General features: G+C 34.2%; 1 protein-coding gene across 1 annotated transcript in view; it reads left to right on the forward strand.

Annotated features, from left to right (window-relative positions):
* Positions 1-12,283, forward strand: part of rnft2 (ring finger protein, transmembrane 2) — a 20,819-nt gene extending 8,536 nt beyond the window's left edge. Inside the window, exons 3-11 of the mRNA XM_016290654.1 lie at positions 494-873; positions 1,711-1,833; positions 2,061-2,137; positions 2,315-2,415; positions 3,255-3,408; positions 10,048-10,197; positions 10,458-10,523; positions 11,518-11,619; positions 11,899-12,283. Coding sequence (XP_016146140.1) covers positions 494-873; positions 1,711-1,833; positions 2,061-2,137; positions 2,315-2,415; positions 3,255-3,408; positions 10,048-10,197; positions 10,458-10,523; positions 11,518-11,619; positions 11,899-12,033 — 1,288 coding nt within the window. The 3' untranslated portion in view covers positions 12,034-12,283. The remainder of the gene's footprint in view (positions 1-493; positions 874-1,710; positions 1,834-2,060; positions 2,138-2,314; positions 2,416-3,254; positions 3,409-10,047; positions 10,198-10,457; positions 10,524-11,517; positions 11,620-11,898) is intronic.
* The last annotated feature ends 215 nt before the right edge of the window (positions 12,284-12,498 follow it).

Consider the following 12,498-nt stretch of genomic DNA (forward strand, 5'->3'; position numbering starts at 1 on the left):
AAAAAAAAAGCATCACAATTTCCACAAAAATATTAAGCAGCAAAAACTGTATTCAACACTGATAATAATAATAGGAACCATTGTTGTTAATTGACTACCAATAAAAATTAAGCACAAAATCAGCATATTAGAATGATTTCTAAAGTATCATGTCACACTGACATTTTAAAATCTTGCCAAATAGAAAACAGTTATTTTAAATTGTAATAATATTTCACAACATTACTCTTTGTACTGAATTTTTTTATCTAATAAATTTGAACAAATGAGACGTATTTAAAAAATGTTTGGTTTGATTCCAATTATCAGTTTGGTTTATTTTTGTCCAATTATCTTTATATAATTATCTTTTAGAATAACACTTTCTTGTAATCACGTTGATGTTATGTAGTTATGAGCTGTATTGGAAGCCCAGCACTCCAAAAAAAAAAAATCAGAGCAGTGCATTAGGCCTTGCAGTGTAAATGCAGCCTGCTTTCTTGTTATTTTGCAGGAACAGGAGTCAAACTCTTGGTTCAGAGAGCAGTCTTGATGAAGGAGGAGTGTTTGACTGTCTGAAGCCAGACTCTCCTACGCAGTCCCAGCAGCTCTTCTCTGGTCTGGTGGGCGTCTCTGCTGGGAACGTGTCCTCAGCTCCCTTCCAGGCTGCGGGACTGGTTCTGGGTTCTCCACCGGACGTCTTCATCCAGATGGCGTCGTCATCGAGGGATGAAGGCTCTCACCGGACGGAGAACCCACCTTATCTCCCTCGCCCTCCTCAGCACCATCATCATCATCATCACCACCATCATCATCCTCACTCTGGCCAGCACCGCTCTTCTCTCCTGCATGCGGCCACCTCTGCTGAGAGACACGGGAGCAGAGATGATGGAAGTAAGAGCTTCTGTGTTTCTTATTATTATCAAGCAATGCTGAAAATGTTCCGCTGTTTTTGTGGAAACCATGATACATTTTTTTCAGGATTCTTTCATGAATAGAAAGATTAAAATAACAGCATTTATTATTTTTTAAACATTATAAACATCTTTACTGTCACTTTTGATCAATTTAATGCATCCTTGTTAAATAAAAGTATTAATTTCTTTCAAAAAAATGTACATATAATTTATATATTTATATTTCCATTTTCATTGAAGTTAACATTTAATAATTTTGTTGTTTTTGTCATTATAGTATTTTTTTTTATTTGTCTATTTACTTTTTTTACATTTTTATTTCACTTTTTGTTTGTTATTTCAGTATATCAAATTAAAATAAATTAAAATGAGAAATGTTGCCTTGGCAACTAGTTGAAATAAAATATTATATAGTAATTATATAATTAGTATATTATATTATAATAATTATTATTATTATTATTATTTCAGTTAACATTTATTTTATTTAAAGTAAAAATTATGGTTTTAGATTTTTTTAACTATAAAAACCTTGCTCTTATCTGCTCCCATTCTGTCATATATCATAAAGGCCAAAGTTAAATCTAAAAATGTGTTAAGCTAAAATGTAGATCAGACTTAATGTTGACAGTTAAATTTGTCTTAAATGCAGTGGTATATATATATATATATACACAGTGGTGTGAAAAAGTGTTCGCCCCTTCCTGATTTCTTTTTTCCAACACTTTTTCACACCACTGTATATATATATATATATATATACCAGCATTTAGCAATAAAGCCTGAAACGTCTCCCATAACTGCCTGTTTCCAGGTGATGATGCCTCTACACCAGCTCCTGCTCTCTCTGAGCTCAAGGCCGTGGTCACATGGCTTCAGAGAGGATTCCCTTTTATCCTCATTCTCCTCGCTAAAGTCTGCTTTCAGCACAAGCTAGGTAGGTTCAGTATATTATCAGCAGCCTTTGTTGTTGAATGCATGAGTCAAAATCACAGCTGTTAACACTGAGATAGTTTTTTTTCTGTACGAGTGATATGCAATGTAAAGCCACTGATGTTTGCATTATGTTGGAATGGATATTATAATAATGTTAATGTTCAGAGTCTTTTCAGAAAATATGTGAAATGCAATGTGCTGAAATATGATTCTCTTTGTATTTCTCAGGAATCGCTGTTTGCGTTGGAATGATCAGCACATTTGCCTTTGCTAACTCAACGCTGAAGCATCAGGTGGCATTGCGGGTGAGATTCTGTTCAGTTCATTGTTTTATACTATAGTTAAATTATTGACTTGCATTTACCCTTATTCTCTTGGGGACATTTGCATTTGACCTCGAGCATGACATGTATACTACCGTTTAAACATTTAGAGTCGGTAAGATGCTGTATGTGTCTCATTGTGCATGGATGTATTTTCAGGAGGAGAGGTCTGTGTTTACAACTCTCTGGATTATGATCTTTCTCGCCGGCAACATTGTGTATGTGTATTACACGTTCAGTGCAGAGGAACTTCACAACAGGTACAGTCCCATTCATTAGTTTCAGACTCCCCATCATAACTGAACATCCATCTGCTTTTATGTTATCTTGGATGTTCTATGGACGTTGTTGTTGTTGTTTGCCTTATTCATTTGAAAAGTTTCATTTACTCCATGTTGTCATTTTGCAGAGTGATCTCTCATTTTATGTTTGTGTTTATCAGCATTTGTGAGTATTTAGTTTCCCATCATTTTTCATTATTCATATTTGAATCATCTCCTGAATTAAAACATTCACTGGTATAAATTTTTAGTTGTTTTTTGTTATTATTTCATATGCACTACCGTTCAAAAGTTTGGGGTTGGATGTACTTTCAGATATTTTTGAAATAAGTTTCTTATGCTCACCAAGGCTGCGTTTATTTGATCAAAATACAGTAAAACAGTAATATTGTGAAATAGTTTTACAATGTAAAGGAACTGTTTTCTATGTGAACTATGTACAATTTTAAATAAGCTGAATTTCAGCATCATAACTCCAGTCTTCGGTGTCACATGATTCTTCAGAAATCATTCTAAAATGCTGATTTGTTGCTCAGGAAACATTTCTTATGATTATCAATGTTGAAAACAGTTGTGCTGCTTAATATTTGGTGGAAACGTTTTTCAAGATTCTTTCACGAATAGAAGGTTCAAAAGAACAGCATTTATTGTAAATGGAAACAATTTAATGCATCCTTGATTAATAAATATATTAATTTCTTTCAAAAGAAACTTTTGAACAGTAATGTGTCGTAAATTAATATTATATGTGTATATTGCAAATGTATATCATTTGTATTTAAAAATTATAATAAATTGAATGTGTATTTCCCCCCCAGCCTTATTTTTGCAAAGCCAAACATCAACAGTTTTGATTTCTTTGACCTGATCTGGGCTGTTGGAATAACAGATTTTGTGCTGAAATATTTCACCATCGAGCTCAAATGCCTCATACTGTTCCTACCTAAAATGATCCTCGCTTTCAAGTCCAGGGTAAGACGACAACATTCCATATTTTACATTTCTACTGCTTTAGTGTTCCATGTCAGAAAATACAGTCCTACAGTATATTGGTCAACCGATAATTTTTACACACACACACACACACACACACAAAAAACAATTGGTGTAGGATTTTCTGTGAAATAATTTTTACTTAGAAATTGCTAGTAAATTTCACAAATAATAACTGAAGAAAGTAACACATTGAATTGTGAAATTTTGAAGTAGAAAGACTGAAATAGTAATTTCTTGTAAAACATATTCAGTAATTTAACTGTAAAATAGGGCTGCACGATTATGACAAAAATCAAATGAAAATTATGAAATTTATGAAAATAAACAAGCTGAAAACACTCTAACTGAAAAACCTTTAGTGCTTTTCTATAGTATTAAGCCTCAAATGTCAACTATACATCGGATTGGTTTCTTCTTTAAATTATAAAAAAGTAAAAATATGAATGGTATTATAATGTTATACTAAAATTAAAATAATGGGGAAAAACCCTGAAGATAACATGTAGAAAGAAAAAAACGCATCTTAAGTGTGCAGAATAACATAAGTGGACTTTGAACGATTAATTGCCGCTTTGAACGATTACGTAATTGTGACATCCATAATTGTAATCGCGATTAGAAATTTGATTAATTGTGCAGCCCTAATTTTCTACAGTGTACTATCTGTTGCTCATAATGATATTTGTAGAGAACTGGCCAATAAATGTTTTAATCTTTCCACAATGCATGCAATGGTTTGTTGAGTATATACAGATACAGACTACTGCAAAAACCTTTAGTTTTCTGGAACTTATTCATGTCAGTTCTCTTTGGTGAATGTTTAATTCTTCTATATGTTTGTAATGCATTATTTTTTTTAATCAGTCATAAGGCAAATAAAACTGCCTAAAACATGCAGGTTCAATCTAAGTGTATGGAATCCCTGTAGTCTTCGTGTTTGAGATTTTATAGCATGATGAGAGATTGTGATCAGGGAGGAAATCCCAGATAGCTTCAGTCTGTTCCAAGGCACCAGTTCAAACTGGGTGCAACTGGCAAGTTGCAAAAAATAAAATAAAATAGTGTGCCGTGTCACCATGCCTTGCGTGGTTGGCTGCTTGGAAGACAGTATGTGAGCTCATTGGCCCACTGGGGCTAGGATGAGGTCACCTCTCTGAGGAACACACACACACACACACACGCGCTCTTACACAATCACACATTCATTGGAGTGACAGTATGAGTCCATTACAGCAGGAGCCGCTCTGTAAACACATCACACTCTGTAATATTGAAGAATCAAATGTATGCAACCCGCTCCGAACCATTTGTTTGACTCAAACACACACTTTGCATCCACAGCTGCCAGGATAATCTGACTTGCACACAGTTTCTGTTCCTCTGACGCTCTGTTCCAGGAACTTACCCTCAGTCATCTCCATACCCACCTCCTGAAACCAAACACACACTTTCCACCTCTTGTATCATGCCCAGGTGGCACACCTCCAGGCAATGATGTCATGGTCAATGTGTCAGGCTTTCCGCTGACTTTCCAAAGCCCAGCATCACCACAGCTACAAAGACACAACACATACATGTGCATCCATACATGTCGGTATTATAACCTCTTGCATAATCGCAGCAGCAAGCCTGTGCATGTCCGTATGAACTCACACTGTCCATAACACTTCAGTGCACACGGATATGAGGATTGAGAAACCTAGTGAACTGCCTTGTTGACTACTACCAATATAGGCACATAGAACATGATCATTTATTTTATTTTAACTTTACTGTTGGCTGAATAGTCCAGTTGTAATACTGTTTTTAATAACGTGATGCTTATATCTGATATGCAAGACATTTTGTTGATATATTACCATTGAAATGTTTGAATTTATATTTGAAAGAAATTAATACTTTTATTCAGGAATGATGCAAGACGAGTATAATTTTACAGTAAATAAATTAAAAACCTGAAAAAATATCAAAATATCCACACAAATGGGAATGAGAAGCACAACTGTTTTCAACACTGATGATAATAAGAAATGTTTCTTGAGCGGAAAATCAGCATATTAGAATGATTTCTGAAATCGATAATTGCGTTCTATAATTGTTTTCTTCATTGTGTGTGTCTGTGTATATATATATATATATATATACACACACATACAGTATATATATATACACACACACAGACACAGAGACACACGTATGTGTGTATATACATATATTATTATTATATATTATATATATGCGCGCGCACACACACACACACACACACACACACATACATATATATATACACATTATATTAATCATATATTAATATTAATAATTGAGTATTATTTTCTGCGAAGCTTGATATCGTTTCTTCATTAACCTTGATTATGGCCAATATTAGTTTGCTTCTGCCATTATTCTTTAATTGACATGCTCTAAATTCGGAACTGAAAGCAATTGTATAAATACTATCATGGCGACTTGAATGCAGTATTTTGTGAATTGAAACTGATGGAGAGAATAGTTGGGGAATGAGCGTCAGATTCAAACCCAAGCCTCCCATATGAGAAACAAATACAAGAAAAGTTTTAAAACGTCTTATGTTGCCTTTTGATAAATTAAACCGTTTCCCACCCTGAGGACCTCCTCGTGCGTTCGATAATTGTTTTCTTCATTGTTGTTTTGAAATCACAGACACGGCTGTTAAGACTAAGAGGAAATGTGTCGCTCCCCCATGATGCGGTTGGCCTAACTTTTCAGTAGTTGGATGGATTCCAGCTCCAGTTTGTCTAATTGCTAAGTGTGAGCGAGTACAGGGCTGCAGGGACTCTGGCTAAGATGAATTGCTTGCGTTCTGAGGTTACAGATCTCCGTCAGTCAGCTAGCAAGCTCCCCAACTGGGTGATTAATCGCTGTCAGGTGGAGTCCAACAAGTCATTATGCATCCTGTGCGGTGACTAGTGTAAGGCCATCAGCACTTGATGTGGGTGATTACAACTTGAGACATTCATCTGGAGTTTCACAAGATGATTGTGGAATCAGGATTAGTTATTAACTAGAACTGACCAAACTGAGATACACAGACCTTTGTGAATAATATTAATAACAATACATATTAGTTATTATTCATGCACTACCTTTCAAACGTTTGGGGTCAGAAATATTTGTCAGTGTTTTTGAAAGAAGTCTCTTATGATCACCAAGGCTGCAGTGATTTGATCCAAAATACTGTAAAAACAGAACTATTGTAAAATGTTATTACGGTTTTTATATTTTAAATTGTAATTTATTCCTGTGATCAAAGCTGAATTTTCAGTGTCACATGATCCTTCAGAAATTGTTCTGGTGTGCTGATTTATTATTATTATTATCGGTGCTGAAAACAGTTGTGCTGCTTAATATTTTTGTGGAAACTGTGATACATTTTTTTCAGGATTTTTCGATGAACAGAACATAATTTATTTGAAATATATAAATATTTTGTAAAAAATCTAAACAGTTTCTTCTATAAAATCTGTATCTGTTGTGCATTTTTCTAAAAGAAAAAAAAAGATTGTCCTTACCTGTTTTTTCATTGGTTGCTAGGGTGTTCTGAGTAGTTGCTAGGTGGTTGATGTCATCCTTCCAACAATTTAGTTTTTTTCCCCACTTATTTCATCTTTACCAAGCTAATTATTTTTTAATTAGTCAAAATAAATCATAAATGCAAACAATTATAGATCTTGATTTCATTTTAAAATACATCCATTGTTTATAAATAGCTATAAATATCATAACACAATAAATGCTCTGCCTGAATAGTTTTTTAATAATTGTCTGCTCCCTGTGTTGGATTATACAACTCTTTACTGTCTATCATCACAGGAGATTTTATTTTTTTGTGTAATCACTATTTCAAGTTTCAAAGTTGTTGGTTCTTTCATATTCAGTGTTTTCAGAGCTGATTTTAGGCTTTTTGATCAAAACCCACTTCATATGAGCCACACTTTCATCCATACTCGACTCTGAGACAGCAAAAGCATAATCTGACAGCTCCAGGTCACTGTGGCGTCTGCAGAGGAGCCAAACCCAACTAAAGAACCCTTGAATAGAATATTCTGAAATATAATTTTAGATAACTGTTAAAAAAAGAGGGCTATGTATTTGAAATATCTGGTGCATTTTTTGGGGCCTGTTAAGCAAGGAGCATAGTTGGTTATATTTGAAGCATTCCAGTTTTTGTTGCCCGTTGACACTGAAATTAGATGAGTTGTACAGCTATCCTGCTACTTTTCTAATGTTCTGATTAGGTTTGGGAAGGGTGGGCTTGTTATATTTTATGTGGGTAGCAGGTGTACTGCGTTTCTGCCAGTTTTGTTTGCCATGCGGTGTGAAATTGCCAGGAGAGCGCAGAGCGCTGGACTGTGGCCATATTTCGGTAGAAGAACACCCCCCTCCATGTCACAGCATCTTTAAAGCTTGAGGGTAAGATGTTCACAGTTAATGAACGAACAGATGAGATGAGACTGGGATCTTGTTCAAAGGCAGCTACAGGAAGGATGTGTGGATTGTTGCAGTGCTGTCATCTCACGCCGGCGCTTGAGTATCGCTCAGTTTGTAAAGATATTGTTAAACAGTTGGCCGTCATAGCTGGAAGTCTTACAAACATCATAGTAAAATGAGACGATTTGATTTTATAAACATGTAGTTAATAATAATGAGTATTATAATTATAATGTGTATTATTTTTTATTATATTACTATGCTAGCTGTTTTATACAGTGCTCAAAACACATTTATTCCACAAACTTCATGAATATGATTGATTTTATAACAAGTATATTGTTTCAGATTATTCATTTTTAATTATGATTGGTCTGTATGATTTAATAAACATTTTCTGGAAAATAGTAATAATAATAATTTAAAATTATTATCATGTTTGAGCAGTAAGATTTTTTGTTTTTTAAAGAAGTCTCTTCTGCTCACCAAGCCTGCATTTATTTGATCCAGTGCACAGCAAAAACAGTGAAATTCTGAAATATTTTTACTATTTATGATTGGTCTGTATGATTTAATAAACATTTTCTGGAAAATAGTAATAATAATAATTTAAAATTATTATCATGTTTGAGCAGTAAGATTTTTTATGTTTTTTAAAGAAGTCTCTTCTGCTCACCAAACCTGCATTTATTTGATCCAATGCACAGCAAAAACAATGAAATTTTGAAATATTTTTACTATTTTAAAATATATTTGAATATATTTTAAAATGTGATTTATTCCTGTTATTTCAAAGCTGAATTTTTAGTATTGTTACTCCAGTCACATGATCCTTCAGAAATCATTCTAATATTCTGATTTGCTGCTCAAAAAACATTTATTATTATTATGTTGAAAACAGCTGAGTAGAATTAGAATTATTAAAACATATACATTATCAGTCAAAAGTTTTTGAACAGTAAAATTTTTAATGTTTTTTAAAGAAGTCTCTTCTGCTCACCAAGCCTGCATTTATTTGATCCAAAGCACAGCAAAAACAGTAACATTTTGAAATATTTTTCTGATTTGCTGCTCAAAAAACATTTCTTCTTCTTATTATTATTATTATTATTATTGTTATTATTATTATTATGTTGAAAACAGCTGAGTTTAGTTTTTTTTTCAGGTTTCTTTGAAGAATAGAAAGTTGAGAAGAACAGCATTTATCTGAAATATAAATCTTTTGTAACAAATAAATGTCTTTGTCATCACTTTTGATCAATTTAAAGCATCCTTGCTAAATAAAAGTATTAATTTCTAAAGCGTTTTTTGTATTTCAGATAAATGCTGATCTTTGGATCTTTCTGTCCATCAAAGAATCCTGAAAACTGAGAATACTCGTATATAATAATACTCAATAATAATAAAAAATGTTTCGTGAACAGCAAATCAGCATATTAGAAAGATTTCTGAAGGATCATGTGACACTGAAGACTGGAGTAATGATGAAAATTCAGCTTTGATCACAGGAATAAATTCCATTTTAAAATATATTCAAATAGAAAGCAGTTATTTTAAATGGTAAAACATATTTCACAGTATTACTGCTGTTGCTGTATTTTGAAACAAATAAATGCAGGCTTGGAAGAGAATTCTTTAAAAAACATTAAAAATCTTTTGACTGGTAGTGTATTTAGCCCACAAACCTCATGAATTATAGGTTTTTATAATAAGTGTATTGTTTCAGATGACTAATTTTTAATTATGGTGAGCCACCTGTATGATTTAATAAACTTGTTGGATACTAATAGTAATAATAGTAATAATAATGCATACATTATTATAATAATAATTATTATTATTATTATTGAACAGGTCTGGTCCTGATAGTTCTGATTGTTCAAAACAATGTTTCTGGTTTGCTAAAATACACCGTATAGCATCTCACTGCACAATGATTAGAGATGGGAATTATAGAAACACTAATCTTTATAATGGCTCTTTTGGTTGATTTGAATCTTTTTTAACCTTTGTGGAGAACGTCTGATGTCTGAGCTGCTCTACCACTGCAGAAGAATTCTTTCATATCAGGCTGGAGCCTCTGAGCCTTGATCAACAGTTAAGTTGAGAGGTTTGGATGTAGATTTGTATCTGTGTGTGAATTTGCAGGGGAAGTTTTATCTGCTCATAGAGGAGCTGAGTCAACTCTTCAGAGCTTTGGTTCCCATCCAGCTGTGGTATAAATACATCATGGGTGAAGATCCATCCAGCAGCTACTTCCTCGGGGCAATGCTGATTATCATCTACAGTCTTTGTAAGGTAGCCAATCTAATTGTATCTCTTCCATTAATGATGAGTTTTGTTTTTTTAATTCCTTTTTTTGTTAGAGCATTTTTTTCAACACCTTTATAAAAAAGGGCCTTTATGAACGTGAAATAAATTTCATGTGGCATTGCACTTCAGAGCCTTTCAAAATGTCTTTTTCAGAGCTCATTATTCAGGTAATCTATTGTGTGTGTGTGTGTGTGTGTGTGTGTGTGTGTGGGGGGCGTTAAATTTGCTATTTTGTTCTTTTCCAGTCATTTGATTTGTGTGGAAGAATATCTGGCATTCGGAAAGCATTCATCATTCTCTGTAGCTCACAGGTGAGTGATGTGTTCTCCTAGACATTGTTAAAGTAAATATTATTTAAATATTAGCCTATATAAAACATTTTTTTATATTTTAATAAATCTGCAAAAATGTCAACAATTCTGTGTTTTTCTGTCAATATGGGGTGCTGTGTGTACATTGAGGAAAAAAAATGAACTTAAATGATTTTAGCAAATGGCTGCAATATAACAAAGAGTGAAAAATTTAAGGGGGTCTGAATACTTTCCGTACCCACTGTATATATATATAGTCTACAAATTAACCAACTTAAGCAGCAAAAGTTATTTTCAACATTAATAATAGATATAAATGTTCCTTGAGCAGCAAATTAGAATGATTTCTGAAGGATCATGTGACACTGAAGACTGGAGTAATGATGCTGTAAATTCAGCTGTGCATCACAGGAGTCAATTGCATTTTAAAATATATTCAAATATAGAGTTCTGGCATGAAACTCTAGATGGCGCAGTCCGATAGGTCTAACTCAATCTGAACTAATGACATCATTATCACATGGCACAGCTGATTGGTTCTCTCTTGTATCGGTAGCCAATGAGCTCGCTGCTCAAAATTCAAATATATGATTAGTGTTTGCCGTAGCAGTTGCAGCTTGCTTCAGAAACCCTCCACCTTCCCCAGCTCCACCTGTATAGATCTGCTACGAGGTGATTCATGTATGCTATATGGGGGTTATTTCATGTATCTTATATTTGCAGTAGCAATATTTCTTACATGCTCACAGCAGCATGTTGTAGATGTATTGGCAGTAGCAAGTCTCGGTACTTGCTCTGCAGCAGCAGCAGCAGCAGCAGCAGCGTAGCAGATCTATTCCGCCAAGACCAAATACTTTTAATATTGTCATGTACATTACCATGCCAATCCCTCCGAGAGTTGTCATGTCAGAAATATATTTAAATGGTAATAATGTTTCACAATATTACTGTTTTTGCTGTATTTTTTTTTCAAATAAAAGCATGTGTTTCACAGAGTTACGGTACGAGAGCCAGTACTCAGCAGTGCAGTGAGGCCGGGGATGTGTGTACGATCTGCCAGTCTGAGTTCAGAGAGCCAATCGCACTGCTCTGTCAGGTATAAGACCTTCAAACTTTCAAATAAAACAGGATGTGATTCAGCACATCAGCCTCAGACCACAATGACCCAGATTTTAATGATGATAGTAGTCATTTAGCTGACTTATTCATTTGATTCCACTAACCGTGCAAGGCCGTTCAAAACTATTAAATAACACAAATAGAATTCTAGGAATATTTCCATGCTCAACTTCACGAGTAGCATCCTAGGATGCTGTTTAAACAGTATTGAAGGAGTTGCTGTGTGTAAATGTCTTAATGTGTTGTCTTTCTGCAGCATGTGTTCTGTGAGGAGTGTTTATGCCTGTGGTTTGACCGGGAGAGGACATGTCCGTTGTGTCGCTCAACTGTGGTCGAAACGCCACGTAACTGGAAGGATGGCACGACGTCGGCACACTTTCAGATCTACTGAATGGAGAGCCGGTTGAATGATGAAGGTTTTCAGGTCCACTCGAATCAGATTAAACTTGTTTACCGTGCATAAAATGTTCCTGTTTGTAAGGTTGTATAAAGGGAAGTGTGGCAGTATGTTACGTCATTGGATGTAATGTACAATTGAACCATTACATTATGTCTGATAACAGAGATACGTGTTTTTTGTCTTCTTATACCTGCTTTTCAACTTTTAAAACTTAAGTAAGCATGATAATCGACTGTTTTGTAACACTTTTTTGTTTGTTTATTCAAGCTATTAAACTTAAAGAAATAGTTAATCAGAACAGATTTGGAGAAATGTAGCATTACATCACTTGCTCACCAATGAGCAGTGAATGGGTGCCGTCAGAATTGGAGTCCAAACAGCTGATAAAAATATCACAATAATCCACACGACTCCAGTCCATCAGTTAACACGGGGTGAATGTTTGAAACAAATTCC

Source organism: Sinocyclocheilus grahami, unplaced genomic scaffold (genome assembly GCF_001515645.1).
Source record: "Sinocyclocheilus grahami isolate Dianchi unplaced genomic scaffold, SAMN03320097.WGS_v1.1 scaffold261.1, whole genome shotgun sequence".
Classification (NCBI taxonomy): domain Eukaryota; kingdom Metazoa; phylum Chordata; class Actinopteri; order Cypriniformes; family Cyprinidae; genus Sinocyclocheilus; species Sinocyclocheilus grahami.